Source organism: Plasmodium falciparum, assembly GCF_000002765.6.
Source record: "Plasmodium falciparum 3D7 genome assembly, chromosome: 8".
Lineage (NCBI taxonomy): Eukaryota > Apicomplexa > Aconoidasida > Haemosporida > Plasmodiidae > Plasmodium > Plasmodium falciparum.
The window spans coordinates 1324636-1347390 of NC_004329.3; the positions used below are offsets into that span (position 1 = coordinate 1324636).

General features: G+C 19.6%; 4 protein-coding genes across 4 annotated transcripts; 3 read left to right on the top strand and 1 right to left on the bottom strand.

Moving 5' to 3' along the window:
- Window positions 1-508: 508 nt before the first annotated feature.
- Window positions 509-6552, top strand: PF3D7_0831100 (surface-associated interspersed protein 8.1 (SURFIN 8.1); the record flags this gene model as incomplete). Its single annotated transcript, XM_002808845.1, has 3 exons — window positions 509-1373; window positions 1541-1767; window positions 1879-6552. The coding sequence occupies 3 exons, from the start codon at window positions 509-511 to the stop codon at window positions 6550-6552; spliced, it is 5766 nt and encodes a 1921-aa protein (XP_002808891.1).
- A 2100-nt stretch (window positions 6553-8652) lies between these two features.
- Window positions 8653-11664, top strand: PF3D7_0831200 (DnaJ protein, putative; the record flags this gene model as incomplete). Its single annotated transcript, XM_002808846.1, has 2 exons — window positions 8653-8760; window positions 8887-11664. The coding sequence occupies 2 exons, from the start codon at window positions 8653-8655 to the stop codon at window positions 11662-11664; spliced, it is 2886 nt and encodes a 961-aa protein (XP_002808892.1).
- A 3359-nt stretch (window positions 11665-15023) lies between these two features.
- PF3D7_0831300 (Plasmodium exported protein, unknown function) lies at window positions 15024-17671 on the top strand (the record flags this gene model as incomplete). The annotated part of the gene is made up of 2 exons (XM_002808847.1): window positions 15024-15107; window positions 15290-17671. The coding sequence occupies 2 exons, from the start codon at window positions 15024-15026 to the stop codon at window positions 17669-17671; spliced, it is 2466 nt and encodes an 821-aa protein (XP_002808893.1).
- A 2098-nt stretch (window positions 17672-19769) lies between these two features.
- On the bottom strand, window positions 19770-20852 carry PF3D7_0831400 (Plasmodium exported protein, unknown function; the record flags this gene model as incomplete). Its single annotated transcript, XM_002808848.1, has 2 exons — window positions 19770-20606; window positions 20781-20852. The coding sequence occupies 2 exons, from the start codon at window positions 20850-20852 to the stop codon at window positions 19770-19772; spliced, it is 909 nt and encodes a 302-aa protein (XP_002808894.1).
- Window positions 20853-22755: the final 1903 nt, after the last annotated feature.

The following is a 22755-nucleotide window of genomic DNA, read 5'->3' on the forward strand; positions in this document are numbered from 1 at the left end:
ATATATATATATATAATATATGTGTCCTGATAAAAATAAATTATATATATATATATTTTCATTTTCTATAATTTTGGATGTTAACAAGAACTTAACTACAAAAAATTCTTAAAATATATGTAGCATATTTATTGTCCCATATAAATAAAGAAAAATTAAAAAATAATATTTCTAGTTGCTCGATGTATCTTCTTGGTTTATTTTGAATAATTTACTAAATTCTTACTTTTGTTCATATTTTATTAATATTACAAATATATATAATAACTCTCTTAAATTAAATCTCTAAAATATAAGGGCTATCAATCATTTGTATTCTAACGTATTCTCTCTGCCTCTCTCTATATATACATATATATAATTGTATATTTGTCCTCTAATCTAATTAAATATACAGCATATTATATAAATAAATATATATATATATATATATATATATAGTTATTCAATATGTGTATATTTTGCTACTTCAAAATCTAAGGTATAACATTCTATTCTGAATTATGATATGGCTATAATTAGTTCAATACCCAATTATAGGAAGGGACTAAACCCTTCTTTATATAATCTACGTTTTTCTTTATTCAGAGACAGAGTGAATGCTTACACTATTTCTAAAATTAAAAAATTAAAAAAATCTAGAAATTACAAAAGATTATGTAGATATTTAAATTATAAGTTAGATGATATAAAGGACGTTTTTATGTTAAATAATGTATTAGGTATTCCAAGAACAGCTCGAATGGGTTTATGGGAAAACGTTATGGAAAATAAATTAAAAGATATTATAGAAGAAAATTCTGATAATAAATGTAGAAGAATTTATCCTTATTTTCAAAGGATACAAAGGAGAAGGAGGAAGGCTCTAGAGAATTTTTGTGAGGATAAGGAAAAAAAACAAGAAGAATTAAAAAATGTTAAATTTGATATGAAAAAATGCTTAGAATTTAATGAATGGGTAAAAGAAAGTGAGAATAAAATTTTTAAATTATTTAAAAATAATATAACTGAAAGGGATAAACGCAAAAAAGCTTATATTATATCTGATAAATGTAAGTTGGGCAATCTAAATACATTATTTGGACAAATGGACTGTTCCGATAAGATTGATAGACATTTTCCTTATATTTTCCTTGAAGGAAATCCTGTATATCCATCTGAAAAGGATGATGATAAAAATATAAAGGATCCAGAAGAAGGAAAAGATGAGGAAGAGGAAGAAGAGGATGGAGAGGTTACTATTAATATCCGTAGTAATGGTGAAAAAGGATTTCGTTTTGTCAATAATACACTTGTTCTAGAAGGAATAGAAGGTTCAGGATTTGATTTGGATTTTGAAACTTATGATATTTCTCCTCATTCTTTAAATTCTGGTACGTTTATTAAATTGATATATCTAATTTTTATATCAATAAATTTTATATATTTTGAAAAAAAAGAAAAAAAAAATTAATATATTTTAATAGAAAAATTAATAATTTTATAAAATTATATTTGGACAAAATAAGAGAAATATAATATATATATTTAATTAATATAGGCGAAATAGCTAATTTATTCGAATTTAACAATGAATCACATCTTGAACATATGAATATCGAGTCAAACAGAAGTCCGAATATGGTAGATATTGATTTTTCTGATGTTCCTCTTACTGCTGCGCATATGACCTCCTCGATAACTGCTAAAAATATTTCATCTTACCTATATGTTCCTCTAGGTGTATTATTCATTATTATTTCCTTTATATGGTTTTTCCTAAATAGAGTAAGTGGAAATATATACTCTAAAAATATGTGTAACATATAAATATATATATATATATATATATATATATATATATATATATATATATGTATATATTTATCCTTTTTGCAGACGAAACATTTGAATATGTTGATAAAGGAAAAAGAAAAAGTAAAAACAGAAAATATTGTTCCTTCGGAAGCATATGTAAAATTAGACGACTTGGAAGTGATGAGTGAGGAAATTAAAGAAAAGCAAAAGGAAAAATTAAAAAAAAAAATACACGCTCAAAAAAAACTTGAAATTATAGAGGACCCTTATAAAATTAAATTGTTAGAAAGAAAGAAATGGTTATGGAAAACTATTATAGAAATACATATGTTAATTTTGGAAGAACAAAGAAAAGCAGAATGGGAATTTAATAAAGGAGATTTTTTAAATATATGTATTGATGAATTTTCAAATCAGGAAAAAAAACCAGATACAAATATAATAACAAGTGATTTGCCATTTGATGAACCAGAAGTTATAGAAACTATACGTATGATGAATAAGCAAAGCGATATATGGTATAGATGGGTTGAACGACATGCACATATGTTAGAAAAATGGAAAGAAGAAGAATGGTTTTTAAGATTAAAAGAGAGCTGGAAAGATGAAGAAGAAGAATATATGAAAAGAGCTTATAAAGAATTATTAATTAGTTTAAGAGGTGATAAATATCATATGTCTCAAAGGCAAAAAATTATTTGGAGAAAATGGATTGCAAAACATCCATATAGAATCAGAGAATTTGTTATAGATAAATGGTTTAATCAATTATTTGAAGAACTAGAAAAGGAAGGAATCATATCTGATGAGGCCATAAGAAATTTTTTATCTCAATATGAAGAAGCATATGATGAAGAAAAAATCCAAGAATTTATAAAATATAAAAAGAAAGTGTTGGTGGTTATATTATGGATAAAAATATATATGTCAATGTTGGAGGAATATGTAAAGGAAGAAGATATAGAAAGTGAAAAGTTATTTATTGATACATCTTTGGAAGAATTAAAAAAGAAAAAAGAAATAGAAGAAGAAGTGTTAGAAGATTTGAAAAAAGATATATATGAAAGCGATGAAATGAAAGAAATTGAAAAGTATAAAGGAGAAGATTGGTTTAAGCAAATGCAGCAAGATTGGATTAGGAGAGATTATAAATTTGTTTCGTCATATAATTTAGAAAGTGACGATGAAGAACAGTTTCATGAATTTGTTAAAAAACCAACAGTGGAAATACAGAAAGATTTATTAAAAGAACAATGGAAAAATATAGAATTGAAATGGATTGAGGAAGATAATTATGATGAATATGTGTTAGAAGATGAATTGTTAAAAGAAACGAAATATATAAAGCCTAAAGATAAAATGAAACATAGAATAATTAAAGAGGATAATATTTATGGTGAACAATTAAAAGTGTTTGATGAAATAGAAAAAAGGAGCATTTATTTGTCGAGTAAAAGGGTATTGAAATGGAAAACCATCATTGAAATACATTTGGAGGTATTACATGATTGTAAAAAGGAAGAGTGGGATAAAAATAAAAGGGACTTTTTAAATATATGTATAGAAGAATTGGTAAAGGGACAAAATGAAGATAAAAAAAATAAGGAAAATTATAATTATATAACAAATGAAAGTGATAATTACGATATAGTGGAATATACCAAATCATTTTGTAATACGTGGAAAGATAGACACAATTATATGTTAGAAAAATGGAATAAAGAAAATTGGTTTGTTCAATTGAAAAATGATTGGGTGGAGGAACAAAATGAATACATGAGAAAGACATACAAAGAATTATTAATTAGTCTTAAGGGTGACAAATATAATATGTCGCAGAGACAAAAAATAATTTGGAGGAAATGGATTGCAAAACATCCTTACAAAATAAATGAAGAAATTATAAATATATGGTTAAATCGGTTATCGGATGAGAGAGATAAAAATGGTATTATTAGTGACGAAGCTATAAAAAAGTTTTTATCTTTAGAAAAAGATATATCGGATAAGGATTTCCTTAAATATAGGAGGAAAAAATTAGAAGTAATTTTATGGGTAAAAATATATATGTCTGTTTTGGAAGAGGAGAAAAATGAAGAATTAGAAAAAAGTAAGGAGTCCTTTTTAAATACATGCATAGATGAGTTAAAAAAGGAAGAATATTCTGAAGAAAATGAAAGAATGATAACAATAGTTGATGAAATGAAAAAGGGATTTCGTATATGTGATAAGGTAGAAGATTACAAAAAAAAAAAATGGAAAAATGAAGAATGGTATAAGGACTTAAAGAAAGAATGGATAAAAGAAGAAGATAAATATATAGATTCTATTTATTTAATGAAAAAGGATGAAATATATGAAGATGATTTGTTGAATAAATCCATTGTGGAATTAGAAAAAAGTGTATCATTAAAACATTGGAAAGATATGTATATAAAATGGATTGATGAAGATAACGAGAGAGATTGGTTACGTATTGCAATAGATAAAAAAAATTTAAAAACAGACGAAATAAATGAAGATATAAATAGAATGATAGAATTAAATATGTTGGAAGATTATTCAAATGATTTGTATGATAAAAAAAAAATAAAATGGAAAACTATCATCGAAATACATATGGAAGTTTTGAATGACTGCAAAAATGATGAATGGGAAATGAATAAAGGAGACTTTTTAGATATATGCTTAGAAGAATTTGGAACTATGGAAAACAAGGAATATTCCCATATTATAAATAACATGTTGATGGTAGGAGAACTAGAATATAAACATTTGAATATGGATGTAATAGAAAGACAAAACGATTTGTGGAACAAATGGATAGAAGGACACAGATATATGTTAGAAAAATGGAAAAAAGAAAAATGGTTTATTGTATTGAAAGAGAATTGGAAAAATGAAGAGCATAAATATATGAGAAAGGCTTATTTAGAATTGTTGATGAGTTTAAGAGAGGATGTTAAAAATCCGCTGTTACAAAGGCAAAAAATTATATGGAGAAAATGGATTGCAAAAAATTTATATCATATAGAATCAAATGTTATAAAAAAATGGTTTGATACATTATTAGAAGAAATTGAAAGAAAAGGAGTTATTGAATTAGATGGATGTATAAATTTAATAGAGATGGAAGAAAATGAAGAATATTTGGAATATTTAAAAGAATATAGAAAGAAAAAATTAATATGTATCATATGGATAAAAATATATATGATGATAATTGAGGAACACAAAAAGGAGGAATATTTGGAATGTAAGGAAATATTTTTGGATACTTGTGTGGATGAGTTGAGAGAGCAAGAAATTTTGGAGGGTAACGAATTATATATGGATGATATGAAAACAAGTATCCTATTAAATGATCAAAAAGAAGAAATAGAAAAATTAAAAATGAAAAAATGGTATAAAGATTTGAAGAAAGAATGGATAATTGAAGAAAATAGATATTTCAGATCAATAATAAATGAAGAAGATGATGAAGAATATAAAAATATGATAAGCAAGCCATTAAGAGATGTTGAGAAAAAAATATCAAAAAAGCATTGGGAAGATATTCAATTAAAATGGATAGATGAAGATAATGAAAGGGATTGGTTAAAAATTGCAAGGAATGAAAATGAAGAGATTAAATATTTATATATAAATGAAAATGTTAGCAAAAAAAAAAAAAAAGTACCTTTTTATATAGATGATTACCGAAAAAAAGGAAGATCAAATAAAAATAAAATATATAGAAGAAAAAGGGAAAAATGTAATGTAAAATTAAACGAAAATAATACTATGAATAAGGAAATGGAAAATTGGGAAAACAGAATGGAATTTTTAAAAATTTGTGTTGATTTGTTAAAAAAAAGAACTTTTTATTATATAAATATATGGGAGAAAAATAAAGCATTTTATGATGAAACAAATGAGATAATGAAACAATTGGAAGAAAAAATATTTGAAAGGCAGAAAATATTATGGTACAATAAAGAAGATATGAATAAAATGTCAAGCAAAAAATGGGGAAATGAAGAATGGTTTATTATTTTGAAAAATGATTGGAATGAAGAAAAAACGTGTTATCTGAATGGAATACAATACGAATATAATATTAATAATTTAATAGAAGAAGAAAAAAAATATTTGTACTTGAAGAAAGAAAAGATAATATGGAAAGAATGGTTATTAAAAAATTTTAAAAATATTGAAGAATGTGATAATGAAGATTGGTTTAATAATTTAATGGAAACATATAAAATAGATGAAATATGTACAATTAATATGAATGGAGAGATACATAGTCTTGGGTTGGAGAATACTCTAAAGAGAAATTTTTTAAAAAATATAATATGGATTGATATATTTATGGGAGTTTTAAATGCATGTGAAGAAGAAGAAGAATTGGAAGAACACAAACATAAGAATATGTTAGAGTCAAAAGTCGAAGATAATGATAAATTATTTTATGAAAAAAATGAAGATTATATTAATAAAAACGAAATGGAAAATTATATAAATGATATACAAGAAAATGAAGGAAATCAAATGGATATTCCAGATTGGTTTGATGCATATCAATCTGATGAAATGAGTGGAAAACAGAAAAGTATCCAAAAAGATGAACAATGGTTCATTAAAGAATTAGAAGAGGGGGGTATAAAAAGTGATGTTTTACAAGAAAATTATACGATATATAATAACAAATTGATAGAGCAAAAAATGAATATACTTCGAGAAAGTTATATTAGAAATCAAAATGATACATAAAAGTTATTATGCAATAATTATGATAATTAATATATAAAAAAAATAAAAAAAAAAAAAAAATGAAAAAAATGAAAAAAATGAAAAAAATAAAAAAAATGAAAAAAATAAAAAAAATGAAAAAAATAAAAAAAATGAAAAAAATGAAAAAAATAAAAAAAATGAAAAATAATTTATTAAAATTATCTATATATATATTTGTATATATATATATATATATATATATATATTTCTAAAGATGAGATATTATATTCACAAAATTTAATTATATAAATATATCATGAATAAACATCAAATATTTTTTAAGTTTAACTTCAGTATAAAAACATAACAAGGGATAGGTGATTTTCTCTTATTATTTGTTATTAAAAATATTATATAATTCATAACAGCTCATTATATTATATAATATATATATTATATATATTTTTTTTTTTTTTTTTTGGTTTTGTTTTACGATTATTTTAATATTTTACTGATACTAATTCAAAAATTGTATATATATATATATATATATATATATATATATATATATTTATTTATTTATATTATGTACTACTTATTTTAAATTTCATTCGTTGTTAAAATATTTAAAATGATTATATATTTCGTAATATATAAAAAATCATTTCCTTTTTATATTAATTGAACTAAAGTAATCAAAGTCTAATAATTATTTAACATATAATTTGAGAGATATAACTAATTATTTATATAAGACAAGTTATATAAAGATATATTATATATATATATATATATATATAATATATTTTTTTAATTAAACATTTCATTGAAATGTTCATATTTAACAAAAAAAAAAAAAAAAGAATTTTCATGATAAATTTTATTATGATATCATACTTTAAAAATAATCGAAATTAATAATATTATAAAATACGATATCAAAAAAATTTCATAAAAAACAGGAGCATAAGTAAAAGTTTGTATTTTGATTGTATAATATTATATAAATTATAAATGGGGATAACTAAAAAATAATAATAATAATAATAATAATAATAAATGTTTTATTTATTTATTAATACATTTTTTAGTTTTTATATAAATTTCAATATCTTTTATTTTATATTTATTTTATTCATCTTTTGATGTTGCATTATATATATATTATATATGCATATGCATATAATATATTTAAGTTCTGTTGATATTACATATATATATATATATATATATATATATAGGTCTTATTTTTATATAAGATTTGTATAAATATAAATTAAATGTTTTTTTTTTTTTTTTTTATACGATCTTTTCATTATATACTTTTTTATGAGAAAAAAAAAATAAATAAATAATAAGGATGATTTATATATTATGAAAAAATAAGGATATAATAAAAATAAATAATATAATATTATTCTCATTAAATATGTCCTTTTTTTTTTTTTTTTTTTTCTTATAATATTATAATAATGTTATAAATTTATAATACATACGTATATATATATATATGTTTGCATATTTATATATTTCTATTATAAATATTAATTTATACATTTTATATGATATAATTTGGTTTTAATTTTTTCAAAATTTTTTAATTTTTGTATATTAATATTTAAATATGTTTACGAATTTTTATGTTTAAAAAATTTATAATGAAATCATGTTAATATATATATATATATATATATGTATTATTTTATATTATTGAAAATTGCTACTTATTTATCGAAATATATATATATATATATATATATATATATATATATATATATTATCTTTTAATATATATTTGTGAATAAATTACATATATTTGTGTATCCATATTTTTGTGATATTTGATATGATATTCATAATATAAATTGAATACTGTAATATATATTAATTTTCCATTCATAATTATATCTTTCTTCTTTTTTCATATATGATGGTATGTTTTGTTTTTTATATTATTCCTTGTCTATTATAATAACATATAAGATAGAATATTTTACTAATTTTAAATAATATTATTTTAATATTGTATTTAAAAATTATATAAAGTATCATTATTCCCAAGAACATAATATTTTTTTTTGTTTACGCCAAGATTATATATGTTACTACAAAGTAAATTTCCATAACTGATTCAAATATATGTTTGATTATTATAAAAATAAATATAAAAAGGGATGTTTGCCCTATTTTTTAGTAATTGAAATTTTTAGTGTTATTATCCTTGGATTTATATATGTGACGTTTCTTGTATGTAAATAAAAAATATAAATATTATGTAGATAAAACGTTTTTAATATGTGTTATATATTATATATATATATATATATATATATATATATATATATATATATGTATGTATTTTTTTTTTTTTAGGATACAAGGCCGTATATAGGAAATTCATTTATTGCAACCGACTTTTTTGATAGATGGGGAAGATATTTATATGCCACAGAAAGATTCAATGAAATTTTTGGTATTCCTTCTAAGGATGTATTAAGGAGTAGATCAAAAATAGAAAGATATGAAGAAGATGATGTCATATTAATAAATAGATTTGTAGATGAAGATGAGTATAATGCATTTTTATATATTAAAAAATTGATGAAGGATTTAAAAAAGTATAAATTATGGAATAATTATAGTGTAATTCCACATGTTAATGAATACAATATAGTGAATAAAAATGAGATTGATGAAAGAATAGATAATGAAATTGATACAATAAAAATATTCTCAAAAAGTAATAAAAATATAATGTATGATTTATGGTTTAAAGTAATGAATAACGAAAAAATGAAATATTATTCTTTAATTAATATATTAAAAAATACGTACAAAGAATTGAAAATTATTTATAAAATTCCAAGAAATCTCCGAAAGAGAAGACGGAATAAATGTAAGAATATTATTTATATGTATGGTGATTTTATGGAGTTAATGTTGAATGAAATGTTTGAAGATTGGTTTAATGAAGGAGATTTTTTTTTGGATGAATTTAAATTGTTAATAAATTCAAATAGAATTGCATGGAAAGCCTTAATGAATCATATTCAATGTACTTGTAAAAATATTATGACTGAAGGTTTGGAAGAAGTCATACGAAAAAAAAATGAAAAAAGGAGTTCTAATAATATAAAGAAAAGTTCAGAAAAAAGAAAAAGGAGAAACAGAAATGAAAACACAAAATGTGCTGAGAAGAAAAATATAGACAATTATAAGGAAAAAGTATTTTTATTGAAATATAATCAATATTTATCATTTAATTATAAAGATTCTGTTGATACAGAACTAAATATGGATGAAAAGGAAAAACGTTTTAAGGTTAAACGGAGGAAACACAAAAAAGGCAAATTAAGAGGTACACATATGGAAAATGAAAATATGAAAGAATGCATGAAACAGAAAGAAAAAAATTTAAATGAAACTTTATTAAATAATCCAGATTTATATAAATCGGAATCAAATAATATCAAATCGAATAATATCAAATCGAATAATATCAAATCGAATAATATTAAATCGAATAATATTAAATCGAATAATATTAAATCGAATAATATCCAATCAAATAATATTAAATCAAATAATATCCAATCAAATATTATCCAATCAAATACCATCCAATCAAATAACATCCAATCAAATAACATCCAATCAAATAATATCCAATCAAGAAAATCACGAAATTTAGAAGAGGCAGAAAGTATTTTCTCAAGTGAAACACGTTTTAATAATTATAATAAAAAAAAAGTATATTATTTAGATGAGGAAGCCCATGAATTATTTTCTAATAAAAATTCCAAACAAAAGGATAATAATAATGATAATGCATATGGAGGCTGTTCAAGGTCAAGAAGTTCTTGTGTTGATACAAAATATTATGACATATTAAATGTGAAACCATATGCAAGTTTCAAGGAAATAAAAGATAGCTTTTATAAGTTAGCTTTAAAATATCATCCAGATAAAAATGAAAATAATATTGAAGCGAAAATAATGTTTCAGAAGATAAATGAAGCATATCAAATATTAAGTGATGAAGATCAAAGGAGAAAATATGATGAAGGAGAATTAAATGAGGTGAATGACGCTTTTTTTATGGACCCATTAATTTTTTTTATGATGTTATTTACATCAGAAGAATTATTTGATTATATTGGAACATTAAGAATTGCTACCTTTGTTAGTTTAGTATTCAAACACAATTTTTTTGCTAATGGAATTTTAACAACAAAAAACATAATAAATAAAGGAATTGAAAAGGAACAGAAAAAAAGGGAAGTTGAACTAGCTATATTATTAAGAGAACGGTTACAACCATATGTTGATGGGAATGAAAATTGGGCTGAAAATATGGAGAATGAAATTAAAAAGTTGTTTGTGTCCCCATTTGCGTGTTCTATTTTAGAGTCCATAGGTTGGACGTATGAAAATGTTTCTAAAAGATATATAGATGAAATTACAAATAAGTGGGGTATAGGTTTATCTTTTGTTAATATTAAATTAGCTTATAGGACTGTTCGAGCTGTATATTCTCATGTAAAATCTTTTTTTAATATTATTTTTACAGTTAAGAAATTAAAACGAGCTTATGAAATTATGGATTCCATAATAGATGGTAAAGATGTCCATGAGCCTATTTCAAACGAGTCTAATAATATGATATGTGATTCAGAATGTAGTTGCGATTACAATGTAATTACACCCGATAATATAAATAAGGATAGCATGTCTAGTAATTTTAATAATAATCATAGTGAACATGAAAATAATAGGAAAAACGTAAGCGAAGCATGCAGCATAATTAGTAAAAAGAATAATATAAATGATTTAAATGATAATAATTCTCCTATAACATATGAAGAAAAAAATAAAATTTTAAAATCCTTCATAATAGAATTACTCACAGTTATATTATACGATATAGAAACAACAGTTAGGAATGCTTCTGATAAGTTTTTAAGGGATCAAGGAGTAGATGTATATATGAGACTAAAAAGAGCAGAAGGAATGTGTATTTTAGGAAAATTAATGCAAAAATGGGTAAAAACAAAAAAAAATGATCAAGATATAAATAAATTCGATTTTATAAATCATACAAAAAATGCTTTTGATAAAGCATCATGTGTAGATGTTGATGAAGATGATTAGTAATATGTTTTTCTTGTTCTTTTTTTCGTTGTCTTTTTTTTTTTTTTTTCTTTTTATAATATTTTTTTAAGTATGCAGAACATACCTACTTATTATTTATTTAATATTTTTTAAAAATATTTTTAATATAATTAGTTAATTTTTGCAAGTATTTTATTATACATATATATATTGCATTGAATTGTTACATATAAATATTATTTTTGTGTCTATATTTTTAAAAATGTACTTTATAATAAAATACTAAACTTAAAAAAAAAAATATATATATATAAATATATATAAATATATATTTGTATATAAGTTCGAAGCATACAATTACAAAAATATGTATTCTTATGTGAAGTCCTACCATAAAATCCAAGAAACTAAAGGACATTAATATATTTCATACTTCTAAAGATGTATAATTATTAATTTTATGTCATTAATCATATTAATGTTCTATTTGATTTTTTATTGGACATTTAATATATCACACTTAATGTAAAATAAATAAATATATATATATGTATATGTAATATAATATAATTTGTGTGAATACAAGTTACTATATAAATTTAAATATTTTTTCTTCATTATGTAGTAATACGTTAATATTCCTTCATTTAATTGTGTATAAAAAAAAAAAAATAGAATTTATATATTTAAATGAATTATATAGCTGTTAAGATTTACATTTTTTTTCTAAGGAATACTACAATTTATGGAGACAGCTGTTTACAAAGATATATATATTTAAGAGAAATATAAAATAAAAGAAAAAAAAACAAAAATAGAAGTATTTATAAAATTCATAATTGAGAAGTGTATGTTTTGATATAAAAGTTGAAACATTAAAAGGAATAATTAAAAATAAAACATATATATTATATATATATATATATATATTTTTAATATGTATATATATGGAAAAAATATATAATTATTTTTTTGTATTGTCAAGTTATTAAAGTAAATTCATATTATATATTAAAGAACAAAAAAAAAAAAAAAAAAAAAAAACTTAAACTGTGAACATATTTTTACCATATAATTTGAGAATACATAAAATAATTTGATAATAATGAAAAGTTTATTTGATAAAATTTAAAAAAATGATTTGAATAATTTATATTATATATAAGTGTATATGAATTTTTTTAACTATTGAAATATAAGGAACATATTTTTTAGTAATCTATATTAAGATGAATATTTATTTTTGCGAAAAATTAGTAAGTAATAAAGGTATTGTATTTTGTAAATATAAATAAATAAATAAATAAATATATATATATATATGTAGAATTTTTTTTTTTTTTTTTTTTTTTTTTTTTTTTTTTGTTAAATAATAATGTCCGCAAAAAATCTTCGTTGTATCATCGTGTGTATTTTTAGTAGAAATGCTCAATTAAAAATATATATATATATATATATATATATTGCATTATACCTGAATTAAAAGTACATGTATATATTTTCCCTAATCCATTTATTATTATTGTGTTAAATACTTACCATGAGTTATATGTAAATTTGATATAAAAAAAAAAGTAATTTCATTATATAGGGCATCATAATATTTTGATAAAGCTTACATAAATAAAATTAACGAATATTGATATAGAATAAAATATAAGACAACATGAAATAAGAAAAAGAAATAAAATTTTTTATGTCAAAAAAAAAAAAAAAAAAAAATATAATATAAATAAATATTTGTAAATGAAATCTGAAATAAAAAAAAAAAAAATATATATATTTATTTTAATAAATAGGTATATGTATAAATATAACGTTTTTATGTGTACGTGGTAAAAGGAAAATTTTTGGTGTACACAAAAAAATCCAAAAAAATAAAATAAATAATAAATAAAGTAAAAATATTTAAGTATAAGTAGTATTATTAATGAAGAAAGAAAAAAAAAAAATATATATATATATATATATAAGATACTTTTATGGTCTTTTGTAATAAGAATATGAGAACATATTTTAAAAATGATATATGAATTTTAATAAATTTTTATTTTTTGTTTATATTATATACTTGAAATGTTAGTTCAAATTATTTTATATTATATAGTCTTTCTTTTACGTTGATTGTTAAATAAGAAAATATACTTTTTGAAAATTTTCAAAAGTAATATTCTATATATTATTCTCTATTTAAATCTTAATATAAATATTTTTATTTAATAAGCAAAAACAAAGGGAAATTATAATTGTTTTTTGGAAAGATTAATAAAAGTATATTGATTTTGTGTGTTGATATAAATTAATATATATATATATATATATATAATATATTTGTTGATTTAATTTGAACATTTTTATTACATAATTTATATACTTTTATTTTTACTTTTTATTTTATTTCTTTGATCTACCGAAGAAAAAATATAGTATAGGAGGGAGTATGTTTGATCATTAAAGGATAAGAAAAAGTGATATGAATATTCTGTTTATATTTAGAAGAATATTTCGATGTTTTGAAAGTTTGTGTACTATAATAAAGAATTATATAAAAATAAGGAAATTTTCTGAAGAAGACATATTATATTTTTTTATTTTATAATAAAAAAGTAAAAACAAATTCAAGATACAGGAAACATTAAGAATATATATTTTTAGACTTTATTAATATAAATATATATATATATATATATATATATATATTTATTTATTTATTTATTTATATTTATATGTTCATACCTTTTTATAAAAATACCAATAGCATTACAATTAAAGAAAGTATAATTATATTATATATATAATTTTATTTTGTATACCTGAATATTATTTTTTATATATTCAGATTTATATTATTTCTTCTATAAAAATCGTGACTTATAATTTCATTATTGTAAACAAAAGGTCCGAAGTGAAATATATATATAAGGATGAAGATAATATATAGTCCCACAAGAAGTAAATATATTTTTTAAGAAAGTATAATAGATATATACATATATATATATATATATATATATATATCTTATAAATGTTATGTATTTATTATAAGTCTTGAACGCTTCTACATTTCCATTATATTTTATTAACATTATCTGTTTTTATCCTAATATATTAAAGGATTAAACACATCTTATTATTTTTTGATTTGAAAAAAATATTATCGTATTAGCTGATATTTAAAGTAATATTCATAAATTATTATATGATAAAAAATTTTGGTTAACCTTTCGAAGAAATAAAATTGAATAATACAGTCTTAAGGTAACGGCATTCATTATTATTTATAAGACAATTATATTAATTTAGAAAGTTTATCCATATATATATGTATATATATATATATATATATATGTTTTTTTTTTTTTTTTTTTGTTTTTTTTTTTTATAGGAATAAAGAACTAATGGAATACATACATATTTTAAGAAAACTTCTTTTCAGCTATTTTTCTGTGGTTCTTTTAGGAATTATATATGAAATTCCAGTAGTATGTTAAAAAAAGATTTTACTATATAGAGATGTATATATATATATGTATGTATATATGCATGTGCATGTATATTTATTTATATATATATTTATGTTTATATTTGTAATTTTTTTTTTTTTTTTTCTAAATGTATATTAAAATAAATTATCTTAATTATTATTTTATATTTTTTTTAACAGGATTTATCTGTGTATGATGAAACTGAACAATCAGGAGTAAAATATTTAAATATTTGTTCAAGAAAATTATCTGAAACAGAAAAAGATCACATCCCATCATTAAGATGTCATGAATTAAAGTATAAATCGAAAGATGAAATAAATGAAGAAAGTTGTATTAATCGTGAGGATTTTAAAGAGTTTGATATTAAGGATGAAAATGAAGAAGTTAAAATGGATGAATATGAAAACGATGAGGAAGAAACATATGAAGAAGAAGAAGAATATATTGATGAGAAAAATGAAAATTATGAAAATAAAGAGGATATTAGTGATAGGGAAGATTTAAGTGATATGGAAAATAATAATGATAAGGATGATTTAAGTGATATGGAAAATAATAATGATAAGGATGATTTAAGTGATATGGAAAATAATAATGATAAGGATGATTTAAGTGATATGGAAAATAATAATGATAAGGAAGATTTAAGTGATAAGGAAGATTTAAGTGATAAGGAAGATTTAAGTGATAAGGAAGATTTAAGTGATAGGGAAGATTTAAGTGATAAGGAAGATTTAAGTGATAAGGAAGATTTAAGTGATAAGGAAGATTTAAGTGATAAGGAAGATTTAAGTGATAGGGAAGATTTATGTGATAAGGAAAATTTAAGTGATAAGGAGGATTTAAGTGATATGGAATATAGTAATGATAAGGATGATTTTAGTGATATGGAATATAGTAATGATAAGGATGATTTTAGTGATAAGGAAGATATTAATGATAGGGAAGATTTTAGTGATAAGGAGAATAGTTATAATGAAGAATATAATAATAATGGAGAAGAGGAAAATTTTAAGAGAGAGAAATATGATAAAACAATTATTAATAATTTATATTATAGTAAATGGAATGTGGGTGTAGAAAATGATGAGAATAAATGGATAGATGAAAACCATGAATTAATGGATAAGTGGAGTTTGATTAAAAATTGTACAAATGGGAAATGGATAGATTGTGAAAAAATTCATGATGAATATAGAAAAAAAAAAAATTACGATGATTCAATGTGGGAAAATATTAAACAGGACGACGAAGTTGATGAATGGGATTTAGGACATGAAAAAGAAAAAGATAAATGGGTATTTGTAGAGGGATATGACTATACTAATTCAGTTATAGAAGAAGAAAATGACGATGAATTAAAAAATATTGAATCAGATGATGAACAGAAATGGGATTTCTCAGAAGATGAAGAAGACAAATCTGATTCTGTAGAAGAGAGAAATGATGTCGAACACCAAAAAAAAATCGAAGAAGAAAAAGATGATGAAAACAGTAATTCTGGTAAATGGGATTTTATAAGGAATAAAGAAAATGGATGGGGTATTTTGGAAAATCAAAAAGAAAGAATGAATTTTTCAGAGAAAGATGAAAATAGAATTAATTTAATTGAATTATATTTTGATAATGTTTATAATTATGTAGATAGAAAATATGAAAACGAGGATTTGATATCAAGTGAACCAGAAAAAGTAAATGTTATGAAACAAGAGGAGGAATATAATAAAAATGATGATATAGATATGAATAAATATAGTAAAAAAGACATAGGAATGTTTTATTTGTACCAAGAAGAACTGAAAAACGAAGGTGATAAGGAAGAATTGATAAATAAGAGAGATAACAAAAGGAATAAAGAAAATGATGAAGACATTACCATAGAAAATGATGAACAAATTCTTAACGGAAATTATGAAAAAGAAGGAAAATCAAAGGAACTTAAAGGAGAAAATGATTGTATTAATGAATCATCTGAAAATATTATTAAAAAAAAAACAGATAAAAAAGAGGATATTAATAATAATAATAATACTACAGAGAATAATGAAAATATAGATTATAATAAATTTATAAAAGATTTAAAAGAAGATAAGGTTGACAATGTTTTTCATGGTTTTGGAAGTTATCCACTAAAGAAAGATATCCTTGGTTTATGGTGGGAAGCACTTAGTATAATTAAATTAGGTTTTGAAATAATAACAAGAGATTTTAAGAGTTATATGAAAACTTATTTAGATAAATATGAATATAATCATAGATCAACATATGAATATCCTTTTATATGGAGTTATATTCAATCAACTTGGGGAAGATGCATACTTAATCTTGGAATGGAAGTAGCTTCTGAACAAAAAGAATTTTCTAGAAATTTCTATCATTTACTTAATAAAACAGCCAATCTTGAGGATATTACAAATTTTATTTATTCTGGGATGATGTATTTTGAAAAATTAAGAAAGCGCTTATTATATAAATATAAGCATACGTTCCGTAGTAAAATTAAGAATCTACCAGATAATGCTTTAAATATAAAATTTTACCAAGGTAAACTTATTTAGACAAAAAAAAAAAAATAAAAAATATATATATATATATATATATATATATATATATATATAATCATAATGGGATTAACATTATAATGTAGTATAAATCCAAATAAATAATATAATAATAAATGGATCCCATTCTTATTTTTGATTGTTAATTTTTTTTTTTTTTTTTTTTTTTTTTAATTAACATATTTTGATGGGTTTATATTATTTTTATATGTCATAATATCCTTATTTATATTTAATATTAAATTATACGTTTGATATTGTGTTTAAAATGTATAAGAAAATATTAGATATTATGATAAAGTAGTTACACTATATATATATATATATATATATATATATATATGTGAATTCAGAAAAAATGATATAATAATATAAAACCATATCATATTAGAAGTAAAATCCATGAATAAATATAAAATTCTAGTATTTATATTGAAGTATATATAATATTATCTAATTTATTATAATTTTTTTAAAGGAAAAATTATTTATTTTTATGGAAAATATATAAAACCATATAAATTCACTCTACAAGAAGGATAATATATATACTTAATTATTTCAAATTAAAATGAATATATCCATATTGAAATTATCATTTTAATATATATATATATATATATATATATGTTTTTTTATTCCACTATTAAAATTTATTGAAATTTAAAAAAAACTCAAAAATAAGAAACATATATATTTCTCATGTTATATAAAATAATTTGTTCTACATAATTAATATAGATATAAATCCTTTGAGTAAATATGTGGAGGTTATTGATTTATAATTAAATTGAAGTATAAATTAAATGAGAAGATAAATGTTACATTTTACAATATCTTCTGAAATATAATTATAATAAATTATTTATATTTATTATGATATTGAGAAAGGGTGTACAAGATATTATACTATATATATAATATTTATATGAGGCTCTTTAATATATATATATATATATATATGCCGTAAAAATGAAGAAAAATAAAATTATGTTGATAAAATTATTTACTTCCCAATAAATAACTTACACATCAAATACTTTTAGTTAATTATAAATATATTTTTATTATCAAAATTTATTTTATTTTATTTTATTTTATTTTATTTTATTTTATTTTATTTTATTTTATTTTATTTTATTTTATTTTATTTTGTTTATTTATTTTTTTATTAATTAAATACAACATAATATATAGTTTGATATATTTCTATAACTCTTACTTTATATAATTCTTTTCTTATTTTTTTTTTTTTTTTTGTTCCATTTGAATCTTAAAAAAAAAAACTAAGAAAAAAGAAAATTTAGAACATATAATATATTTATATCAAATGTTGCTAAATTATTTAAATATACAAAGTTCAATTAACCATCTGGTTATCTTATAGACAACTTTATTTCTATATTTTTAACAATCTTAATTATATTATAAAAAAAAATAAATATATATATTAAAAAAATATAGGTGGACAGAAGGCACATAAAAATATCTAAGCAAATTTTGTAATTATACAGAATATTTCATTTTTTATATAAAAATATACTTGATAAAATTTCAATACTTGTTTAAAAAATTATACATAAAATATTTTTCATAAAATTAACAAATGCGAAAATGCTATAAAAGGAATATATATAATAAAAATATAGATAAAATTAAAAAATATAAAAAGTATTTTAATTAATAACATTAAATTCATATTAAATGTATTAAAATGTACTACATAAATGAATAATACACATATATATATATATATATATATATATATATGTTTTATTTTTATACTAGTATAGTTGATTAAAAACATTCCCTTCAATTTCAATTTATAATTATTATAATAATTAATCTTATAAATATATAGGGATGACAGGAAATAATCATTAATTGAAAAAGAAAAAAATGTTTAAAATTAAAAATTATTTAATAATATATATGTATATATATATATATATATATATATATATATATATATATGTTACATATTTTATTTCTTTTTATGTGTATTATTTTGTTTTCTTTATATTGATTTTTTTTTTTTTTTTTTTTTTTTTAATTTTCTTTTATTTTTACTTTTAATTTATTTTTATTTCTTATACTAAATATATCCATTTTTTTCTTTATCTTTCCTTGCTTTTTCTCTCATTAGTTTTTTAATTTTTTTTCTTCTTTTAGTATTCACTGCTGTATCAAAAGACATGTACATTTCTCTATTAGGGTATATTAAATAATATAGTTCATCTTCTATAGTTTCAAAATCTATAAGAGAACAAATAACATGATTCCTTGTGTATTTTTCGATATCCTTTTTAATTTTCTTATATAACCTAAGTTGATGACTTGGGTATCTTTTCCATATATAATAACGCATGAATTCTTTAAATATATCTTTTACTTTATCTGTAAGTTTCATGGAATCTATTATTTCATGTGCATATTTTATTTTTGCCTCGTTTATATATTTACCTGCTTTTAATTTACATAAACATTTTTCTATTAAGTTTTGATCATTTAATCGAGTAGTTACTTCATCTGTTCTCATAATATTACTATCAAAATAACGACTATAATAATTATCATCCATAATTTCATTTCTTAAGTAAGGTATTTGTATAGGCATCGATAGATAATTGACATCAGCTTGATCAGTATTATTTGACTCTTCACATTTAGATTCATCATTTTGTTCATTATCACATTCATGTTCTTGGTTTTCACTATGTTGATCATTATCACATTCATGTTCTTGGTTTTCACTATGTTGATCATCATCACATTTACGTTCTTCTTCTTCATCATGTTCTCCATTTTTGTCATTTAATCTGAATCCATTTAAAGAACAATTTTCCATTATTTCTGTTAATAGCCTTAAATGTGCATGAATAGATAAATTATTTATTCCTTCTTTTATTTCAACATATTTATGGAGTGGGTTCTAAAAATAAAAAGTTTATAAATATAAAATATAATTAAAAGGAACATTACATATGAGAAATTATTATTTATATTTATATAATAATTAAATTCATAAAGTTATATCTGAATGACCCTATATATATATATATATATTATACATATATATATTGAACATATGTATAACTAATCTTACATTTCCAGGTGATAGAATGCAAAAGAGTACAGCAATAAATAGAAATACGTTGGTATATAAAATTCTCATCATTATAATAAAATGAATATATATAATTTAAAATATTTACTATATATATATATAATTCTAATACATAAATATAACGAAATTTAAAATATAAATAAATAAATATATATATATATATATATATATAATTATATATATACAAAATATTAATTTTTTTTTTTTATTATTTTTGTAGATAATATAAATTTATTTTTTTTATGATGTGTTAACAAAAATTCGTTATCCTGTGGTTTTTTATTTTTTCCTTTTGATAATTTTAAAGAAATTATTATACCTATTACTTTAATAATATTCCAACCCAAAAAATTAAATAAATATTTTTAATCTTATATATGAATACTTTATATTTTACATAAAGATAATATGTTAATTCATTTTTTTAACTTAGTTGGAAACAAAATTAATATATAAGTATTGTAGGAATCTATATCTATATAAATTCCCATAAATATATATATATATATATATATATATATATACATACATATATGTATAGATATATGGGAATTTATATAGTTCTTATAAAATATTATTATAATATTTTATTAATAGAATATAGTTTTAAGGTGTATAAAATTCACTATAAATTTAATGAGTAGGTAAAAATATGTTATAAGCATTTAATATTATATCCTATTATATTATTATATGTGCATAATTTTTTATAACATCATTTAAGCAATTTAATATTAGGTTTATCTATATCTATAAGTATAAATATATAAAAAAACATAATAAAAATGGAACTACATTTTTCTCAAGCTTAAATTATATTTGTAGTCAAAAATGCAAAACAAAAAAATTATTATTATTATTATTATTATTAATTTATTCCTATGTGGTTATATATAGATATATTTTATGATTTACCAACTTTTACATATAATAGTAAATTTTATATTTTTTTCCTTTTTTATATTTCTTGTGTATTATTTAAAATTCCAAGTATATATTTTATATAATAAGAAGGAAATATATCGTATATATTATTATTCAATAATTAAAATATATGTTTACATGGAAACAATATTTTATTTTATTATATTTAATTTTTTTTTTAGTAAATGTATGAACAAAATTATTAGTTTATGTGAAGTAAAAGGATAAAAAATTAAAAAAATTTAAAAATAAATTAAGAACAAAATTTATAAATAGCTATCATTATTAGTATGAAAAAAATGCAATTTATTTTTACCCTAGTTTCCCAATTTGAAAAAAAAGTATATATATATATATATATATAGATATAAAAATATTTATAACTTTATTATATATATATATATTAAATTATTAAAATAAGGGGATTCATAATTAAAATATTGTTTGTTTTAATAATAGTTTTTTTTTTTATGTAATTTATTACACAAATTTTATTATAAATTGAAAATATAAAATATGCAACTAATTTAATTTAATTTAATTTCTTTTTTTTTTTTTTTTTTTTTTTTTTTTTTACACCATTTATTTTTTAGATCATTTATTTATTTATTTATTTAAAAACATGTCTTAGAATAAAAGTAATATAATTTTCAAAGATTGTTTTATTAAAAATAAAAGATTTTTTTTTTTTTTTTTTGAAAAATATTATTCTTCATATTTTTAAAATGAAAAAAAATAAAGAAAAATATTTATATATTTATTTTTATAATATATATTGAATAACTATGTATATCATAAGAAAAATATTCTGTATTTACAAAATGCATATATTATTATTGTAGATATGATAGGGATTTATAAATAAGTATAAGTTTCTTGGTAAATATAATATATTAAGAATACATAGAATATTTTAATATATTTTGTGTAATTGGTTAATTATAACAACATTTTATCTGTTTCAACAAATTTTTGTATTTTTAATAAATAATTTTTATTAAATCGTGATACATATATATATATATATATA